Below are 23,162 nucleotides of genomic sequence, written 5' to 3'. Positions count from 1 at the left end.
CACAGCTGATCGACCCATAAGCTGAGCCAAACAATCACACACTAGTCAACACCTCAGACCTCCCAATACAGATGCCAATAGATCATGGAGACATGCTCTGGGTTAGTTGGTTTGACAGACTGTTAAAAATCCTCGTGCAGAATGCTGAAATATTAGACATTCTTACAATCTTAAGTTCAAGTAGCTTCACACAATTTGTAAAGGAAATCTGGCTAAACCAACAAACACATGTAAAAAGAATGAAGCTGGAATTATATTATATTGACTGTTTCCTGCTGCATTTCAGAAAGAAAATCTTTAATACTTATCATGTCATTTTTTTAAAAATAGAATAAGTCTTTTTGCAGACTTGTGAATGTGCCCTGGCTGCCTGGACTAAGGGATTTCTTATTAAACAAAAGCATGTGCACGCACGTGCATCCAAACACAGGGAACAATGTGATTTCATGAAACTTGTTCAGTACCTTCAGTCTGTTCTGTAAATATGCATTACTGATAGGATTTATAAATTTCTCGCAATGATGTATAATAGACTACATACAGACCAGAAGCACAGTGCCCTCTGGTGCACATACAACATAAAATAAAATATTTATATAATAGTATCTACATAGAATCAGACACAAAAATACAATATTAAATTTTGCTTCTGCATAAATGCTAAACCAGCTGCTGGGAATTGTAAATTTCAATCATGAAGAAACAAACCAAACTGATAACCTTACATGAAACATTCTTTATGGCAAAGATCAATACAATCTAATCCATTCAGGCAATCATTTGTACACTCCTCTACTTAATGGATTCACTGGTTTTGGGGGAAGCAGGCAGTGTGTTGGATTTAATATATGACTCCTTTTGTGTAACTTATTTATATTCAAATATATAACAAGGGTAAAAGAAAAGGCCATATATCTCCATCCCTTCCTTTTTCTTGGCCTTTGCTATCATGTCACATTTATCTGCTACTTCTTTTTAGCCCATTGCCATTTTCTTCAGCTTCTGAATGTACAATTACCTTTAAGGGAAAAAAGGATCAGGAGACTCAACTTCTCAGCAACTAGAAGATACCATTTCTATTTAAGCTAAAAAAGGTAACATAGCATGATATGAGGTAGAAAGGAATCTCAAGAAAATTCACTTAAAAATTTGGCTATTTAAAATGATAAACTCAGCTTCAAAGTTAATTGAAATTTATATATATTGGAATATACAATATATATGTATTGCATGTACAAGAAATACTTTTAAATAACCAGAAAACAGTACTATTGTGAATAGTAAATAATAACCCTTCTGAGAATTACCCTTTCCCATCTGAAACTTTCCCTTAGAGAAACTTAGTCATACACAACCTTCAAGGAAGATATCTCTATAATTGCTTTCCCTTTGCTTCATACCTGTATATCTTGTATCTTGTGCTAAATCCCTGCCGGCTTCTGTCCACAAAATCTGTGTATTCCTGTGAGCGATGGAAGGGTCCCTTATCAGAGAGGAGCCAGTCGAAGGGGCTTGTGGCATGCTGATCCGAAACAGCAGCAACCGCTAAAACCCAGCAATGAAGACTCAAGGCTATCCACTCCCATAGAGCCATCAGAGAGAACAATTCAGCACCAGCTCTGCTCCGCCATATCATGCTTCCACTGGGGATTTAGAGCCTTCATTCTCTTAGCTTTCCCTCAACACCTAGACAAAATACACAGGCAATTAGTTAGCCCCTAGAAGATTCTGTTCTAGCAATTAAGGTGCTGAGGTGGCAAATTCTTTTGTTTTTTTTAATCTAATATCATTGTTTGAAATAGATGATAGCAAAAGTAAATAATAAGTAAAACAAAATGATTTCTTTTCTCTTTTCCAAAGCTGTGTGCCCTGCAGACTTTGTGTCCTTTTGCATTTATTGGAAAATCAGTCACTGAGTCATAACAAACTTGGTCATGACAGTGTCATACAGCCACGATCAGAAGTTTTGACAAATACTTCTTCTTTTCTGCTTAAGTGTTTATAACAATGGTCACTTTCAAGGGAAATGTTGATATGTTTAATTATTCCATACGTTATGTTATAAATTTTAATGTTAGGTGTATTTTATTGTTTATTTTAGTTGTTTTAGAATAATCTTTAAGAAATGGATCAAAGATATTCAGGTAGTTATTTTCATAATATAGAGACTAAATGGAATAAAATCGTGCACTTAAGAATACATACATATATTACTGTGTGTTTATATATATATATATATATATATATGTCTATCATCTATCTATTTCTATATATAGATGGATGGATGGATGGATGGATGGATGTGCAGGGGTGATGGATGGAAGGGGAGGTGTGTGTGTTTTCTCAGACTTTTTTCCCATTATTCTATTATGGACAAACTTCTCTCATTATTTAAGCAGAATTATGATGAAACTACTTCTAGGACCTTAAAAACATGTAAATGTGCATCTGTGTCTTATTCTTCAGATAAACAGGGATATCTGCAAAATTCATATACACACAGAAACAGACAGATGCAGATTATACGTAAACTATGAAATCACATACATTAATATTAGAAGCATTCAAAAATAAAGTACCCAGAGGTGCAATCCTGGTATGGGAGAGTATAAAGGACTTCACACAGAGCAGCGAATGCAATGTCTATATGTTACACAAAATATTCTACAAATATTTGAATTCAACTGTACTTTCCAACCTTCACCAATCTTTTCCAATATCATTATTTATGCCACCTAGAACTATGCAATATATAAATCTGACTAATGAAAACATTTTGATTGTGAGAGTTTTTAGTCAGGAAAATCTCTTTAGAAAGTGATCAAAATGCACAGTATTAAATAAAATATTTTAATTATAATAGTTACCATATTTCTCTGGTGTTTGGATAGGGTGATTGATATTTTTAATTTGCTTTCTAGTTATGACTCTATAATTCACAATTTAATCATACACTATTTATACGTGAAAGGTATAGAACAATAATTTTACAACTATAAAGTATCTCAAACAGTGATGCAATATGACTGACCTAGGTCATCAGATTCTCAGTCATACACACTATACAATTAGAAAGACAATGCCCACATACTATACGAGTTGCCCCGATGATGTGAGTTCTCCGCTGTCATTATTAAACAATGCCCTCTTTGGTAAACAACATAGGAAATCTGATAAGTAAAGACATTTAAAAAAGTATTTTTCACAATGAAGAATAATATCATATAATAGATTTTGGAATATAAGTTGAGAGTTTCTAGATCGCCATCAATTACTTGTATAAATGTAACACATTTATAACAAGAAACATTGTTTCTTCTGTAGGAACTATACCACTTTTCTTAAAATTAATACATTTCATTTATATTCATAAACTGAGGATTCTTACTATGTGTAATGGTATAGTATAATCCCATTATTACTAATAAATATTTATCTTTGTTAACACATATTTTTTTTAAATTTTATTTATTTTAAGAAATCTCTACACCCAACATAGGGCTCGAACTCACAACCCCAGAATCAAAAGTCACACATTCTTTCTATTGAACCAGCCAGGCGCCCCAGTTGAACATGTATTTTCATTCTGTTGATCTAATACATTTAAATAAGAAACATTTAATCATCACTACACTACAAAAAAGTCATATTTTCTTACATAAAGACCTAGAATAGTGCCAGGAAGTTGGGAGGAGCTTAGGAGTGCTTCAAGGTACATTTAATACTAATATGAAACTGTGTAATTATATACCATAAAATTAAGCCAACTCTTTATGTTCCAGCACATGAGTTCGTAAAAAAGTAGTATAGGAGAGCACCCGGCTGGCTCAGTTAAGCAGTCGACTCTTGATTTTGGCTCAGGTCATGATCTCATGGTTTGTGGAACTGAGCCCCATGTCAGGCTTTGCACTGACAGCGTGGAGCCTGCTTAGGATTCTCTCTCTCCCCCTCTATCTCTGCTCCTCCCCTGTGCAGAAGTATGTGCTCTCTAAACAAACAAGCAAACAAACAAACAAACTTAAAAAAGAAAGTAGCACATAATTGACCTGGCATTTAAGGTCTCTAAAATTCTATAGTTCTCCAATATTTAATTAGCCAGAACTACTGTTTTTATTCTTTTCTTTACCAAGTGTGTTGAAGATGTTTCATGGTTGTGATATTTCATAATCTTAACACAGAGAAAAATGGAAAGATTCTCTTAAATTGTGTGTAGGAGAACTACTTAAAAATGTTAGTATTATGTTTTCATTATTTCTGTTTCTTCTACTTCTCTAATTTGGGTACATGCTCCCACTTCTGTTTGAAAGTGGGTTTTTCTGAAAGAAAGTTCATTAGCACTGGGATAATGAGAGAATCAATCCTGTCCAAATTTGTATTAATTTGGGGGAATCTCTTGAAATCATAATTATAAGGTCTTTTTAAAGAGATGAACAATAACCAAACTATGATATCCAACATTTCCACTGAAGTCACCTTTGAGAAATCACCTTTAAGAGTTAAAAAGCAGAGGGAAAAGTAGTGTCAGAATACATTAAGGCAAGATGTATGCTTCCAAAGATTCTTAGGACAAGTGGCCATTAGACTCGATGTTCACTTAAAAAAAAGTACTTCTTTCACCTAGTTTGTCATAAAAGCAGGTAAATGCACATTTGTAAATTTTAAATTATTACCAAATGGCCTGCATTGGTTCCTTTATTTGATTCGGATTAATAACCACATTTGTCCTTGTGTGAGAGATGCCTTTATGATATAGCATGCCAATTTCAAAAGTATTGGGTAGGGTTCTCTTGAAGTTACTTGGAAGTTACTACTGAAGTGAACAGATGTATTTATAGGTGTTACTAAGGAAGGGAAATCATGAGGTCCAATGAAAGAAAGAATTATTAAACTGAGAAGTGAATTTGCTAATGTCACCCTCTGGATTGTGAGGAAATGACAAAATTATCTTGAATTTACTATTTCTAACTAAGTATTTAAGAGGCCAACTAAGGAAATGACAATGTCAATGCACAGCATGTTCTGAAACATGTGAGGGTATATTTTATGAAGAACAAAAAACAACAAAACATTAAAAACAAGGCAAAAAAAACATGAGTTCATATTTAAAAAGTGGTATTCAATTAAAAATCACACTGATCAAGTTTTTTATTTTCAAAAATTAAGAGGAAGCAGTAAATATTGAAGTATCATATTGTTTAAAAAATAGATATTTAGTACGTGGCCTTCTGTCATAACCAATCCTCACAAAATAAAATTCAGTGGGAGCATTACCAAATGACACAAGTTTATTACTTGCAAATACCCAAAAAGTCTATGCAGAAGAAGCACACCAAAGGATGTTACATATATAGTAATAAACACTAAAGCATGTAATAAATACATAAATAATAAGAGACTATGTAACATAATATATATAGTATGTATTCTAGTATATAATAAATATTCCCCATCATTAGCTCTTCTTAATCCTACTGCAGGATGGCAATGCATTATTTTTATCCAAAATAATGACATATCATATTATTTGAAATTCATAAAATATTGGAATTTATGCAATATTTCCTATAATATTAAAAATAAATTTCCAGTATAGCTGAAATTACAGAGATAGAAAGTAGATTATGGATTACTGACTTAGACTTAATATCCTTTAGACTGAAGGGTCGTGTCATAGAGGTTCATCTTTTAGAGCACATTATCTCATTATTTAATGTCTAGTTGAATGCTGAATATTAATTATTACTATTTGTTAAACAATTAATATTGCATACTATATAATTGTTTCTTTTAGGTTTGCATTTGAACTGATTTTTCGCTAGCATGTTCAAAATAGTTTCTCAGGGAATAAAACCCATTTACAATTTTGCATATGCAAAGAAGCTTCAGAAAATAATTGTGTCAAAGAGATTCCTTTTTTTTTTTAATTTTGAAAATTGTAAAACACACAGAAAGTTGAGAGGCTAGTACAATAAACACATATATCGTTCAGCCACATCTACCAATTGTTTACATTTTACCACATATTCTACACACTCTCTCTCTCTTTCTTAATCCCTTATACATGTTTTTTTGTATGAAGCAAGGATCCAAGGAAAACTGATTTGCTCCAGGTCATACACCCATTTTCCAAATTCCTCATCTTCAGCAACTGCTACATTGCTCTATAATATAGCTCCTCAACAGTCATAATCACTAATATTGGAATTTATAAATATAAAAAGTGAAGTCTTCAAAATAAAGTCTCTAATTCCCAAATGATGATATTTACTAAAAAAACCACATTCTTCCTTAATAATTTAATGGAATACATTCTACCAAAGCATAAATATTAGAATCATTTTATTATTATAAAATAAATATATTTGTATATAATACTCCTAGAATCTATTAAAATATATAGCATATTATTATATTACCATAGATCATATAATATATGGTATTTTATTATATATTGAACAAACATTAGCTCTGAAGTAAATATATACTAAACACTGTATAAGTAAATAAATAATGGAAGAGTTAACATATTTTTAACTGTAAATTTTCAATAGTCTTTCTAAATAGCAATTATTTATATTCCTTTTTGGTAGGATTACTAACAAAGAAATCACACGATAAAAAAAGTAAATATTACTTATCATCTACAATGTGCAAAATACCCTAACATGTTTTGGTATGAAGCTGGATCACAGGTATCACTAAAAATGCTGCTTTGGTCTTCAGAAACTTACAATCAAATGAGGAAAGCTTTATGTAAGGAAGGACACATGGCCTATAGGGTAGTCTCTGTTAGAAACCAATACCTCTGTCAACTAAAAATCAACACTTTCCATTTTTTTCTCCTTCTGGTTTCTTTATCTCATAAACGATACTTCCATATTCTCAAATCTTTAACCCCAAATCTTACTTTCCTCTACCTTCTCACTCATTGCACATATCCAATCAATTCCCAAGTTCTTCCCAAGAATCAAATCTAACACTTTCATTCCACATGCACTTGACTTGAGTGGGTCATTCTGTACCCCCAATGCTACCACCATAGCTTCTATTCTGGGTCGCTCCAATAGCTTCATAACTGGTCTTCCTAATACCCATGTGGCTCTCTCCAATTTGTTCTTTATACTACAGAGTTATCTTGATATAAAGTTAAGTTTGAACCTACAACTCTTTTACCCCCGCTTATGATTTTGTGTCATTTACCCTCTGGATAACATCCAAACTTTTCAAGATAATTTTTAAAATGATCTTTCCTTACTTAACTCTTCCTCTGCATCTTTTCTCCCTATATATAACACTACAGTTATCAATCAAACATCAACCATGCTGCAAGCATAATTTTATTCCTCAAATTCATCTCCCTTTCTCCCTTTCTTCAGCATCTTTGCATATGCAGTTTATTCTACCTGACTTATTATTTCTACTTGAATCCCTTCACCTGCTCAATCCTTACCTATATTTGAATTTCAGACTAGACTGTCATTTCTCCATGAAGCTATCTGTGATCCTTTGAGATTGTTTGGTCTTCATGATCCCATCACTTCATCTATATAGCACATTTATATTGTATATTTATACATATATTTTGTCTGTTTGGCTACATATCTCCCCTGACTTCAATCAGACTTAGTTTTAGGGGACAATAATTGTTCTTATTTTAATGACAACTAGGTACAGTTAACAAAGTACCTGAAATAAAGTTTCTTAATAAGAATTGGTTAAGTGAATGAATAAATAGTGGATAAGTAAGTAGTAAAATGAGGTGTAATTAATGTGATATGGATGACAAGATTAAGAAAACTCATTCTACATGGAAAGAAGAAAGCTTTACAAAGGAGTTTGCATTTGAGCTACACAGGATGACCATAGTTTTATACTTGAGAAAGGAGGGAAAAGGAGTCCTGACATAATGGTTTAGATGTCCAAATCACAAACATAAATGACACATTCAAGTAGTATCAAAGCAAAGCATTCTTAATATTCAAAAATTGTTAAGAGCAAGGATATAAAACTATCATTAATTATTAGCTTTAAGTATAATTATAAGGGAATATAATGATCATGCATATAATTGTGGAAAACTTAGGATCCTGTCATTTATATTTTGTTATTCATAGTTTCTAAAGATAGGTCACATGAACACGAGGTCAAATGTAAAGTCAAACATAAGATCTCTTTTCATTATTAAGCATAATGTATGTTATACTGTGTTGTCATTCTGGAATTTAATAACAGAAACAGCAGTTGAATAGCTTGCTCCTCCCCATTTGAAAGGTCATATACTAGGGATAACTTTAACTCAAATCCTTCCAAAGTTTATTGGGGGGAAAATAGACAGTGATGATGAAAATGACATTATTTTCTTCCCAAAAAATTACCTTTATCAATTATCAAGCTCTTTTGATATGCCAACAATTTGCCAATATTTCTGTATTTCACCTCATAGCAACACAATGCAGTATATATTAATATCAACATTAGCTTGTTTAGATGACTGAGGTTCAAGGTGAATAAACATGCAACAGAGCAAGGACCGAATGGCATTAGTCTTGAACCCATATTGAAAACCATGCTCTCCCTATGATACCACACTACAACCTAATCAGAACTGATTGCAGATTGAAATTTATTTATTAGGAATTTTGTTACCACTTAATAAAATGCTTTTGAACAAAATAAAAATTTTAAATGGAAAATATAAATAATGGAAATAGAAAATGAAATAAAAGTTAAATGTGATTCAGTTTAATATCTTTAAAAACAGGTACTATAAACTAAAAAATTGCAAAACTACTTTTTTTCAGATTATGTGTGCTATTTATTGGGTTAAAAAGTATAATCATGGTCAGAGTGATTTAATTTACCTATTTGCTCTTCATAGAAATTGCAAGATTAATCCAGTAGGTTTAATGACTCCATATTATTATAAATTGCTTTATAATGAAATGAAAAAAAAAACCAGAGTTGGTGTCTCAAAATGGAGACATAGTAAAATTATGAGATGATTTTAATATTTTCTGAAATGCATTATAAATTTTTAACCAAGGTAAGTTTTCTTATGTTGTCAAAAATGCCAGATAATTACATGAACACTAGGATCATCTTTCACAAGTATTATTTTAAGGAATAATAGTGTGAAAAGTCAAGACTACAACTAAAAATATATATTTTAAAGTATTATTTGGCAGGATAGATTATGAGTTATGAGGAAAATCATTTCAAAGGCATTGCTTTTCTAAAATGGCAAACTCAAGTATTACATTTGGTGAACGTATTCAAAGATATGGATAATATAACACATCATCTTCCTATATGCATATACATATACACTTTTCACCTTTGAATATTCATGACCTATATATGGTATATGGTCAAATAAATAAAAGAATAAGAGTTCCATTATTCAATGATTTACATCATTACTTCAGTAATGATGTATTAATTTACGGCTTTAGTTAAATGCCAGTTATGTTCTATAATTTTTTACCTCAAATGACCTTAAATTCTTCTTCCTTATCTAGACATTGTTTATATAAAAGTAATGAATTTTTAAATAGCCTAATGGAGTAGAATTTGGCATTTTATTCTATAAAGATGTCAAGAAATTCATCAAGATATAAAATCTTGCATACGTTACATAATGTGTGCCTTTTTCCACACAAGTAGGCAGAATTTTGCCACTCTCTCTTTCCTGCACTCCACCAGGAGTATACAGAAATAGTTGCTCTGCCTTTGTGCACCTGTTGAAATAAATAGTAACATGTAGAAATGGGGAAAAAAGTCATTCTGACTTTTAGCCATGCAGTTTGTCACTGGGTATATCTGGAAATTATAATGAAAGTTTTTTTTTTCTTTTCTTTATGCACTAATAATCCTTTCAATATCTCTCAAAAAGTAAAACAAATATATAAAAAGCCAAAAAGTTGTGATAATCCCCAAAGCAAAAAAAATATCATATAACTCTAGGCATCACAGACACCTAAGGTTATCCAATCAGCGACTTAAAAAAAAAAAAAAAATGGAATGTGTTCTTTATGTGAAATAGCAATTCCTTTTGAATTTTAAAAATGAATGGGGGGGCGCCTGGGTGGCTCAGTCGGTTAAACGTCCGACTTCGGCTCAGGTCATGATCTCACGGTCCATGAGTTTGAGCCCCGCGTCGGGCTCTGTGCTGACAGCTCGGAGCCTGGAGCCTGCTTTGGATTCTGTGTCTCCCTCTCTCTCTGACCCTCCCCCATTCATGCTCTGTCTCTCTCTGTCTCAAAAATAAATAAACATTAAAAAAAATTTTTTAAATAAAAAATAAATAAAAATAAAAAATAAAAAAATAAAAATAAAAATGAATGGGGATGCCTGGGTAGCTCAGTTGGTTAAGCACCTGACTCCTAATTTCGGCTCAGGTCATGACCTCACAGTTCCTTGAGTTCAAGCCCTGCATCGGGTTCTTTGTTGACAGTGTGGAGCCTGTTTGGGATTCTCTCTCTTTCCCTCTCTGTCTGCCCCTTCCCCACTTGTGCACGTTTTATCTCTCTCAAAATAAATGAACTTTAAGAAAAATCTAAAAACAGGGACATCTGAATGGCCTAGTCAGTTAAGCATCCAACTTGACTTTGGTCATGATCTCGCATCTTGTGGGTTTGAGCCCCATGTTGGGCTCAGTGCTAACAACTCAGAGCCTGAAGCCTGCTTTTGATTCTGCATCTCCCTCTCTCTCTGCCCCTCCTGTGCTCATGCTCTCTCTCTCTCTCTCTCTCTCTCTCAAAAAAAAATAAACATTTAAATTTTTTTTTAAAAAAGAAAAATTTAAAAACAGTTTTCCTGGTGGGTTAATAACTCTTTTAAATCCTTTCAAATATGTTGTTTTTAAAATTATTAAAATAACTACAGACTAGATGGATTTCCATTCATAAATCTAAAATTTCACAATATGCCACTATTATCCTTTTTACCACCTTTGTTAATATGAAGTTTGTGAAGGTCTTGCTGGCAGAGATTATGTTTTAGTAATCCCTGTGGCCCTTAAAGCTTAACAAACTGTCATGTACATGGCAAATTTCTGGAACATGTACTGAATGCCATTTTTTTCTTTTGTTTGTAGGCTATATTTCATTATGTCTGCTTAAACCAGAAAGAGATTGTCATTATATTAATCTGTTAGTAATCCTTTATTTTTATATTTTTTCACTTTATTTTTTTAAGTAATTGAGCTTTCTCATTTTAAATCATGTTGTATAGGTTAAGACTAGCCTGAGAAGTGAATCTTTCCAGTGATTTAACTCTGATAAACCTACATTCCAGAGGGTCCTTCTCATTATTTATTTTAGCTGATCAGGCAATACAGTGCCTCTGAATTACAGCTTTAAGTGTTTTCCATCCTAATGAGGGTTAGCATTCCTCTGAGGAGTATATACTGCAGAGGGAACTAATCTCCTGCTTGATCCTGTCAATACAATCTTGTCCTACCAATAAAGAAGAAGTTAAATGCTACTACCTAATGGTGGAGCTGATTAGAAAAAATGAAGAGAAGGGGAGTTCCATTCCTTAATTCTGTCCAGCACGTAGGGAGCATAATTCTTAAATGCCCAAAGTTCAAGAGTCATTTGGCTTATTTTTTAGATTTTAAAAGTGAAATATCTTGGTGTTTCAACATAACTGATTACATAACAGCACATCTTGGTGAGATTCAGATTGTATTTCTTTTTAATTCATAAGGAAAGAGTGGTAAAAGGATAAAGAATAAATTTCAGATGCAAGATGTTTAGAATAGTATATTTAAATTGCAAAATCTAATGTTAAAGTATGAGAAATGCTTTTGAAAATTGATTATAAGTATCTTTGATTACCAAAACAATAAAAGAGGAGACAGCTTAAAACAAAGATATTTTTTCCAGAGGAGTCTGGGTGACTCAATCAGTTAAGCATCTGACTCTTGGTTTCAGCTCAGGTCAAGAACTCACTGTTTGTGAGTTCGAGTCCCACGTCAGGCTCTGTGCTGACAGCTTGTAGCCTGGAGCCTGCTTCAGATTCTGGGTCTCCCTCTCTCTCTGCCTCTCCCCCATATATCTTCTCTCTCTCTCTCTCTCTCTCTCAAAAATAAAATAGACATTATAATAAATAAACAACAATTTTTAAAAAATAAAATAAGATTTTTTTTCCAAAGAAGACATACAGATGACCAACATACACATGAAAAGATGTTCAGTATGACTAACCGTCAGGGAAATACAAATCAATCCCACAATGAGATATATTACCTTATACTTGTCAGAATAAGTAGAATCAAGAATACTAGAAAGAAGACAGGGCCAGAATATAGAAAACAAGGAACTCTCATGCACTGTTGATGAGACTGCAAATCGCAGTCACTGTGGAAAACAGTATAAAAGCTCCTCAAACAATTAAAAATAGAAATACCATATGATCTAATAATGCCATTACAGGTTATTTACCCAAAGAAAAGAAAAGCACTAATTTGAAAAGATATACGCACCCTTATGTCTGCAGCAGCATTATTTACAATAGCTTTGAGTGTCCACGCACAGATGAATAGATGAAGAAGACGTGGTATATATACACAATGAAATATTACTCAGTCATAAAAAAGAATGAGATATTCCCATTTATGACAACATGGATGGATCTAGAGGGTGTTATGCTAAGTGAAATAAGTCAGACTGAGAAAAACAAATATTATTTAATTTACATATGGAACCTAAAAAACAAAGCAAAACATTCAGACAAAAAAGCAGACACAGATCCACAAAGACCGAAAACAAACTGATGGTTGGGGTGGGGGAAAAAGTGATTGAAAGGGAGTGGGAGATACAGGCTTCCAACTATGGAGTGAATAAGTCACAAGGATGAAAAGTACAACCTAGGGGATATGGTCAATACTATAATTAATTAATTAATTAATTAATTAAAAATAAAGATTAAAATAATCTACATGTACATACGGAAATGGAATGGAAATCATGGTTACAGACATCTGTATTTAGTATGGTCACTATAACCAGGAAAAAAATTCTGTTGTTTCTGGCACAGTCTGATAATAAAGCACCCTGGATAAAACAATTCTGGTCAGTAAAAGACTTTTGTCACATAAAGGCAAATTTAAAGAGAATTTGAGGAAATAATTTTTAAAAAAGGACTATGTGTAAGTACTATGCAATACAAAGACAATAAACATTTCTCCCTCACCTCTATGGAAAATGACCTCAGTCACAGTTTTGAAAGGCTTTAGAAATATTAAAATAAAATTTTTAATAATGATCCTGGGTAAAAACAAAGTATAATACTAACTTAGACTTTCAACAAAGGCATTTATACTTATTCGAAGAGTAAGACATAATGCTGGGTTGAAGTGTAGAAACGCTGGAGTTTGGAACCAAATGGACAATGAATCCATTGTTCTATAATAGGACCAAAACTTATCTTGGAGTTAAGCAGGGCTACAAGGTAAAGTAGGCTATTTAATTAGAAATTATTATATGAAGAAACATAAATAGGAGTGTATCTTCTGAGGTCATACACAAAGTAAACATTACATTCAAGGAACTTAAAAACATTTTTTTTAAGTTTTTATTTATTTTGAGACAGAGAGAGAGCGCGTGCATGCGTGCGTGTACACACACGTGCCTGCACATGGGCGAGGGGCAGAGAGAAAGGCAGAGAGACAATCCCAAGCCGGCTCCATACTGTCAGTGAGAAGCCCGGTGCAGGGCTCAAACTCCTGAACCATGAAATCGTGACCTGAGCCAAAATCAAGAGTCGGATGCTTAACCAACTGAGCCGCACAAGTACCCTACATTTAAGGAATTTTCAAAGAAAGTCCAATAAAATTGTTAAAGTTTTTAAAAAGGTTCTGATTATTAAGCCAAAGGAAATTCTTTTTTAATCTCAAAATAATAATCTTCAGCTTCTTTTTATTCTTTTGTAAGGAAATGAAAATGTTGAAGGGTTTTTAACCTAGAAGCGTATGGTTAGAAATATTGCCAGTGGAGTCCTAAACTTGTCTTCTAGTCTTGGTTACAGATACCACTAAATTCACAGGATAATTCTTGTAATTATTCAATAATTCCTGTAATAATGTAATACTTACTGCAATTCCAGTGCAAGCAACACCAGGCAGGGATTGGTATCTGTTTTTATTCACTAATGCATCTGTAGCACTAACAAAATAACATGGCGTGGAGAAAGCCCTCAGTACACATATGATGGAATAAGAAAATTAAATTTGCAAATTCTTACAATGTTAATCGTTTTTTGTTCATTCTAGTCACTAAAAAACAAAAGCATAACACATTGGAAATGTTTCCATTTAAAAAAAAGCTAACATTTAAAAACAAAACAAACCGTGATAAAACATCAACTAAGTCAGTCATCACTCTGAGAATTGTTATGGTTTTACCTTCAGAACTGTCCTGGTTCCTTCATTTGCCTTTAATAATTATCCTCAGAACTCTGAATGGAAAATACATTCTTTACTGACCTATCTCTATCCTGAGAAATATGACATCCCTCCTCTTTTCTCAAAGAGAATTGTATTTATAATATCAAAATTGGACATGTGTGAAAACAAATAGTGGCCAAGCATTAAATTTGCCTTTGTTCATTAACTAAAATAAAGTGTACTACACAGAGCAAAAATAAAAATTGTAAACATCTTATGAACAACTGTTATATCTTTTCATTGTTATTTTCCCAAGGTTCACTCCATTGCACACCACTGATCATACATCCAATAAATGTTTAATTGTTTTGTTTATTTTTTGAGAGAGTAGGAGAGAGAGATCATGTTGAGGATGGACAGAGAGAGAGAAACCCCAACCAGGCTTCATGCTGTCAGCACAGAGCCCGACATGGGGCTTGAACCCATGAACTGTGAGATCATGACCTGAGCTGAAATCAAGAGAAAACGCTCAACCAGCTGATCATCCATGTGCCCCCAATAAATAATTTTTTAAAAAACCAAAATAACAATAAAAAGAGGTGATCTACAATAAACAAACCAATCCAACATCAAGTAGTTAATTTTTTTATCTACTGTTCTCCGTGCCTTCTGAACTACCATCCAAGAAAGCACGTCAGGGGCGCCTGGGTGGCTGTCGGTTGAGAGTACTTGGCTCAGGTCATGATCTCACGGTTGGGGGGTTCGAGCCTTGCGTCTTGCTCAGAGCCTGAGGCCTGCTTCGGATTCTGTGTCTCCTTCGCTCTCTGCCCCTCCCCCGCTCACGCTTTGTCTCACTCTGTTTCTCAAAAATAAATAAATGTAAAAAAAAATTTTAAAAACATGTTTATTTAAGAAAGCATGTCAGGACTCTCCATGTTTCTAATCAAAGAATGCACATCTTACCTCATGGCCAGAAATGCTGGAATGGCCAATATTTTCACATGGTAGCTAGCCATATATTGCCTGGTTGGTAATATATTCCAGCTTGTCTAATTAAGCTTTTTTCTAACAATATGTTTTATTTTCTCCCAACATACAATTTTGAAAACATCTGACATTTTCAAGGACCATTCTTATCACTATGTTACTTTAACTCTTCAAACTTAGAAAGTTATAAGGAACATAAGATATTAATTTCAAAAGAAAAGCAAAGTAAATCTATTTGAAAAAATAATTTATATTCTTGAAGAGAATTTTTATATTAAAAAACAGCAAGATTTTGAAGGATATTATAAGAAAGCATAAATAAGACATTACTATGTCTAATATATAGAAACTATTGAGTATTAGCTATACCCAGCACATTATGTACACACTGGTCGTAATTTTTTATTTTTTATTTTATTATTTTTTTTTTTAATTTTTTTTTTTCCAACGTTTTTTATTTTATTTTTGGGACAGAGAGAGACAGAGCATGAACTGGGGAGGGGCAGAGAGAGAGGGAGACACAGAATCAGAAACAGGCTCCAGGCTCTGAGCCATCAGCCCAGAGCCTGATGCGGGGCTCGAACTCACGGACCGCGAGATCGTGACCTGGCTGAAGTCGGACGCTTAACCGACTGCGCCACCCAGGCGCCCCTGGTCGTAATTTTTTAAATCATGCTGTCTGAACCTGTCAAGAATTACCTTCTAAACAATAATCATAGGAATCAATGTTATGGGAATTATCTGAGAATGAAATTTGGTAATAAATAATTTTTTTAAAGTTTATTTCTTTTGAGAGAGAGAGAGAGAGTCAGCAGGGGAGGGGCAGAGAGAGAAAGAGAGGGAGAGAGAGAGAGAATCCCGAAAAGACTCCTCAGTGTCAGTGCAGAGCCCCACGCAAGCCTCGAACTCACAAACCATTAGATCATGACTGAGCTGAAGTCAAGAGTTGGACACTTAACTGACTGGGCCACCCAGGTGCCCCAGTAATAAATAAATTTTCATGAACAGTTAGCAACTGGTTAGTTTCAAATCCTGAGTCAATAAATTTTCATCTTCAGTTTAGACCTCTAGAAATCTATATCAAAATTATAGTAAAGCATGCTAAATTTTTGTCACTTTTGTGATGAAAGAATCATGTGAAGCTAGATAAAACTTGTTTGTCTTACTGACTCAATATTATTGATAAGAAAGAAATATTTTTGCTAGTTAATCACAGCCATTTATATGAAGTTACTGATTCTTACTCTAAATCAAAATTGATTTTCTTAAATAGCAGAAGTCAGGGATAGGTTTTAAAAGTAATAATGACATAAGTGATCTTTCTTATTCATTCTGGCCTATTTTTGCATGACTGTAAAATGTCTTCATTTCATGGATGGATGAAAGAAATGAAAACACAAATGAAACACAAATGAAAACCTGCTAGAGTTCTGAGAGGAAACGTGGATCCTCAGTTATTTTTCCTCATGGTTTTGTCACTAGTCAAACATAATCAGTGTTATGCTTTTAACCAAAATATAAAGATAGCTACATATTTAAAATGTCAATAATCTGTCCTGATCTAAAAGTTCTCAAAAAAAGGAGTGATACATTGCAAAAATCTGTGTGTTGGAGAAAAAGAAGTTTATAAATCCATAAGCTATATCTCCACTCAAAGGTGAGAAAGATACTTAAAGCAAGTCCTTTAGTCAAAAAAGAAGTTTTAAATTTAAATTTAAGATATGTGGAGTGACCCTTAAGAAATTTCTCAGGAGTCCCATTTTTCTTAACTATGGATTTTCTTTCGACTCACAGAGAAGACTGGATTCACTTCTCTTAGTTCACAATGTAAAAATGAAAACACTGTTTTTGGGTAATTGTTAAAATTTTTGACATGTACAAAAGAGTAAATTTTACACATTGGAAAACACACCCCCCATAATAATTGCTTTTTTTTTTACTTAAAATTAAGAAGTTGTTTAAAAACTCCATTTGGACAGAAATTAGTAAAATGGAACAAAAATATATACTTTCTAGTTGTTACTGCTGCTGATTGGTAATTCTCTGGAAACTTTTTGTCTTCCACATTATTCCCTAGTGTAATTTCCAAAATACTACTTATCACAGTGATAAAATATATTGTAACTTTGTTTTTGAATATTAGTGACAGGTCAGAATGAATAATCAAAAATTCAATTACTTGTAAACCTGAGTCATTCAATTTAAATGTTTTGTGTAAGTTAGACTTGGTCTATATATTGATATCTTTGGTATAAGAAAATGTTGAGAAAAGCATGAGTTAATTATCTAAAGAGATCACTTTATACAACTTTGATGTAAGATTTATTTAACCTTTAATGATTTTCTTCTAAAAATTTCAATTGTGTTTATTATTATTTAACAGTTATTTACTTCTGAAAAAGACTGTTCTATCATCTCTTTATATACATTTAAAGAGCTGATTTTTCAAACCATCAGAAATGTTACCATACTAAAGACATGAAAAACACTTAAATGTATTATCTACACCAGGACTTCCTGATTTAATTAATTTTGTTCTAGATTTACTTTAGCTACAACAGAAGAAGCTTCTGCACACAGTATTAAGTTGCATATCTGAAAGCAGTTAAAATATACTTGTATCTTTAAAGGATATGCCTATCAAAGATATTCCAAATTACAAAAAACACATTATATGCAACACATGGGATTCAGTAATATGATACTTGATTAAACCCATGCTTGATTTATTAAATGTAATTTTTGGTTTGATTTAATCACCTTTTCCAAACTACCTTGTATTTGTGGACATCATCTGGCATGTTTTAAAGAAAATGTTTTTCAGTTGTGAGAATGAGTGTTTAATGAATCTATAAAGTAGCAGTGTGTTTATATTCTGGCCACTATTTGATATTGAAAATCTAGCTTCCTCAATTCTGCTCTTCCCAAGGCAAGATTGTTTTTTAATAGTGCAATATTCTAGAGATAGCTTTTAAAATTAACAAAATGCAAGACTCCAAAAAAGTTAATAAAAAACAGCTCAATCCTGATGAGGTTGGCTGATATTCACAGAAATCAGGAAGAATAAGTCTATCTATAAGTATTCTTTCACATAACTCTATAATGGAATTTAAATGAAACACACCATTATGAGACAATAATTCTTTTAGAGCAGAGAACTACAATACATTTGAATGTAATGTTAACATATTTATTAATTTAATCAATAAATGTGTATTTTATAGATTTAATTTGCTGGAACTATATCATGGAAACTTCTTTATTAGCTATATAAGGGAATTTGTTATGCTTTGGGTGCTTTCAAAGGCATCTATATCTGAGTAAATTAGGGTTTAGGCATTAAAACAAACACTCTCAAAATATTAATTTTAAATAAAAATAGGTCACACAGGGAAAATACACTTTCAACTGTAAATTTAATAAAAATTAAAATTGTGTGAGTATAAATTATGTTTAAGAAATAATAATGAATATGGAAGAGTAAGAATCTATAAGACTTCTTACATTTTTAGGTTGCATGTCATTTTTCCATATGTGAATTTATACTTTCTTGGTTAAAAATAATCATTTTAAAAATCAACACAAACCATTTATTTCATGAAAAATACCTGGCAATCCAGTCAACTCTTTAAAAAAATGTATTTGTTTTATCTTTCAATCTTAGGGGAAAATAAATTGTTAGAGAATCATAATTGGGTTTATTTCAATTATGGAGCATCAACTAGTTATTCATGATTTGTTACTCTGAATACAAAATTGAGAAATATCCCAGAACTGTATGCAGGAATACTTCATATCATATATTAAGTATAGAAAAGTGGATTCTTAGCTTTAGATATCATTAGCTATGGATACTTTGTAACTGGATAGGTTTGCACATGAGTAAGTGGATACCAATATTCTTAATAACTCATCAAATATGCCTTGAAATGACAGTAATGAAAGCTTTAAAATGTTATTGATGACAGTATTTGATGACCAGTATAAAATTGTTACAGTGGCTATTTGATATCAGTTTTAAAAAGAAGAAGAAGAAGAAGAAGAAGAAGAAGAAGAAGAAGAAGAAGAAGAAGAAGAAGAAAGAAAGAAAAAGAACTTCCAGATAGATTTTCAGTAGAAAGATCATTAGTGCTCATGATGAAAGTTCATCTTTAGAGATTCTTTTCCTCTTTTCTAGAATAGAATAAACATGATTATACTATTCCCTTCTTTTAACAATCACGATCATCCATTAACAGCCAATAATTTTCAAACACAAATTATTTTTTCTTTTGTTCTCCTTTAGAACTTATAAATTGTAAACATTAAAATCATAAAACCATATAGCAGCAAATGGAGAAACTGCTCAATTACACACCTAAATGTCTAAATGAAAATATCCACATAGTTGCTAAATTAAAACAGCAACAATGCCAGATGTCTCCTAATTAATTCTGGTAAGCTGAATATTAGTTTATAAACAATGTTCAAAATTTAAAGTCTGGCATTTTTTGACTTACTCCATTTTTAAAGTTGCTACATAAGAACAGTTGACCTTATTTTCAATTAAACTGACAGGAATCATCAGGTTAATAACAAAAATTTGCTAAGAAATCAGACGTTCCTTTCACTAACTGACACTGAAAAGTTAATGAAGAATAACTACTTTTGTAAATGTGACTATTGTCCCAGAAATACACTAAAGCCAAGGTAAATATAATGTAATTAAGAATTAGTGTGCCTCAAGGAATGCATTCTTCAACTTCTGTTTTGTTTTTCAGCTACACAATATCAAAACAAAAAGAAAACATTATTTAAATTCATTAGACACCGTGACACCATATACCAAGAATATTTGATACTATCATTAAAAAAAAAAAAAGTTGTCAACATCATTACTTCTTCATGGAAGAACTGTATCCAAAAAGGCCAAAAAAATAAAAAATAAAATAAATGTAAATGCTATCTTTTTCAAAATATATTTTGTTTTCAGAACATGTTTGTCTGTTTAAAGCATTTTCATCTCTTATGTCATTTATCTATAACAACACTATAGATATTATTTTCCCCCATTTGAGAGTTGAGGAAAATAAATGAAGAGTGGTCAAGAAATTTCACTAGGATCATATTACTGAGGTAGAGCTAGAATTGACACTGAGGAAGGAATCCTAAACCCATCTCACTCTACGTATCACAATAACCCCCTGCTAGGAAATTAAGAGAAAAATATTAAGACTCTTAGGAGCTTACATCATTAATCAGAAGTCATAATCATAATATCCAAATACCTTTGTGGTATTTTTTCATGAAAGATGAATTTATGCTCAACTTGCCACATTGGTGTTACATTTCTGTTTGTGTCTGAACTTCAAACTAATACCCAATTTTCTAGATTGCTAAAATTGCAGACACTTATTCCAGTCAGTAACTGCTCATTTTAAAAAGAATATGGAAAAAAAATCAAAATAGCAGGGAATATAGGAAACTGAAGCATAGGTTGATAACAAAATATCAAAGTTTTGAAGTCCTACAAGTTAAGTTCTTTGCACTTGTAGAGGGAAACACACAAAGACACTATTCTGAAAATAAATTCCACTTTTATTTAAAGAACATACAAATCTAGTAATAAGGTTAATTTTATATATGCATGTGTGTATATATAATCCATACAAGCGCACTGCGCGTGCGCGCGTGCACACACACACACACACACACACACACACACACACACACACATTCTTTTAGAATCCCAAAGGTTTCTTCCTATTTAGATTTGATTTAGTTACCTATATATACCAATCATTTTGCATGAAGAAAATCAAGATGTACTGTATTTTATTTAAAAATCTACATTTCCACTGTAATGTTGAGTTTAAGAAAATATCTTGTGAGAGGCTAGAATAACACATTATCTGATTAAATGATAAATGAAATCAATCATATAGGTATTGTGCATATTTCACTTCAAAAACATTATTAAAGCAATGTATATTTAAATAAATACTTTCTCCACCCACCCAAAAGTGGGCGTACACACACACACACACACACACACACACACACACACACACACTGAACATGTTCACTACAATAAAACTCTAGAGGGTAAAATGCAAAAGAACTGAGGAATTGGGAAGAATTGAAGAACTGGAATTCATTGACAAATTACTTTCTCCAGTGGAGTAAAAACTACCTCTTGTATCAAACTCCCTTTTGAGAAAAGCACTATAACTTTGCAATTTTATGACCCAAAGTGCAATTATCCTTCTTATATCTTCAAGATGTTATCAGTGAGCCTTACAAGCAGAAAAATTATTGATCAGAAATCCACATCAATAAATGTAAGTACTAAAATTATTTCCAGGGAAAATCTTAAAGAATACAATTTCTTAGAGAAGAGAAAGTGTTAGAAATAAGTAGGATAGTTTTAGAATTGGGTTTCACTAATTTTTTGCTTCATTATGTGGGGACTCCAGACTCCTTCAACATGTAAGCAAAACATTACAAAACATTATCAATACTAACAAAACTTCACACATTCAAAACATGTGTTGTCATTTTAATTATTTTTTTGTTAAATCTAATAGTTGAAGAAATCTATTAGCTGCTAAAATTATACATCTACAAAACTTAAAATTTTAAAAAAAAGGCTTTATTTATGAGAGATTAACTATAATTTTCTAAATTTGCTTATTTTTCAGTTTGCAACTAGTTTTCCAAGCCCAAAGATTTCTATACTGGGGTTATATGAAACATTGCCTTAGGGCAAGCTCCTTTCTTAACCTATTTGAAAGCCCAACCAACCCCCACCCCAATAATTGTTTTTTGAAAGTGAGAAAATAATGGGACTATAACCCATTAAACATTTCTCTCAAATAGTCAGAATTAAATTGCTAGTTCAAGATGCCCTTAATAATCTCCAATTGTCCTTATATTAAGGTCTGTGACCTTAACAAGAAGCACAATTTCAAGGCATTTCTTCAACTACTATTTTACATACTTCATCAGGGTAATGCATCCCTCCCTCCAACTCTGTACCCTCCCCATTTCTTCCTTTGACCTCTGCCCAGTTTATGATTTTTGTAGCATTGTTACACATTTCAGTGAATGCAAGTTAAACATTTAAATTGATTTAAACGGCTCACGAATATGAATACCACGAAGTTATGCATCATAGGAGAACCATCTGAAAATACATGTATCCCATCTCTTGAGGCAGAAAAAAGATTATCACAGGATTGGTCAAATGCAGGTTACATGGTTGTCAATAAAATATAGACCTTCAGTCCTTACCTGCTTAACTGCATGATGACAAATCTAAACAGCATGCAGAAAAAGTCTCAAAATTCTGAATCCTCTGTCTTCGAGGCTGCTGTGACAGTTTTATACCCTGATGCTTTCTTCTTTGCTTACATACATTTGACTGGCTAGAATATCTGTAAGCAATAGTGGGGTTATTTTGCAACCCCAGTCACCTCTTCCTCTTTTCAAGCCTCTGGTTGGCATCTCACACAGCTCTAAACAGGCATCTTATCTTCGGAGGCAGAGCCTCCCCAGCCTTTTCCAGACCGATCCCCATTAGAAGGAGGTCCCTGCTCTAAAGGGTTGATCACGTTCTCGACCCGGTACAGAGTAAAACGCTCTCTGGTTCAACTCCTGGGGACTAGGAGAACAGCCATCAGAGACTTAAACTCTCTGCCACTGCCTGGCTGCAGAACCAGCAGTAACCAGCGGCCAAGAAGCACCACCCCCTCCAGGACAGCGGAGGGGAGCGCGCCCAGTCCCAGATCCTCCTACCTCCCGCCCC

The 23,162-nt window shown here is 32.7% G+C and overlaps 1 protein-coding gene across 1 annotated transcript in view; it reads right to left on the bottom strand.

The window, feature by feature from the left end:
• Nucleotides 1–22,723, bottom strand: part of BRINP3 (BMP/retinoic acid inducible neural specific 3) — a 406,055-nt gene extending 383,332 nt beyond the window's left edge. The window contains exons 1-2 of the mRNA XM_042975995.1: nt 22,649–22,723; nt 1,401–1,686 (exon numbers count right to left, since the gene is read on the bottom strand). Coding sequence (XP_042831929.1) covers nt 1,401–1,636 — 236 coding nt within the window. The 5' untranslated portion in view covers nt 1,637–1,686; nt 22,649–22,723. The remainder of the gene's footprint in view (nt 1–1,400; nt 1,687–22,648) is intronic.
• Nucleotides 22,724–23,162: the final 439 nt, after the last annotated feature.

This window comes from Panthera tigris, chromosome F3 (genome assembly GCF_018350195.1).
Source record: "Panthera tigris isolate Pti1 chromosome F3, P.tigris_Pti1_mat1.1, whole genome shotgun sequence".
Taxonomy (NCBI): domain Eukaryota; kingdom Metazoa; phylum Chordata; class Mammalia; order Carnivora; family Felidae; genus Panthera; species Panthera tigris.
The sequence above is the reverse complement of the archived record's forward strand: the minus strand, read 5'-3'. Positions and strand labels throughout refer to the sequence as shown.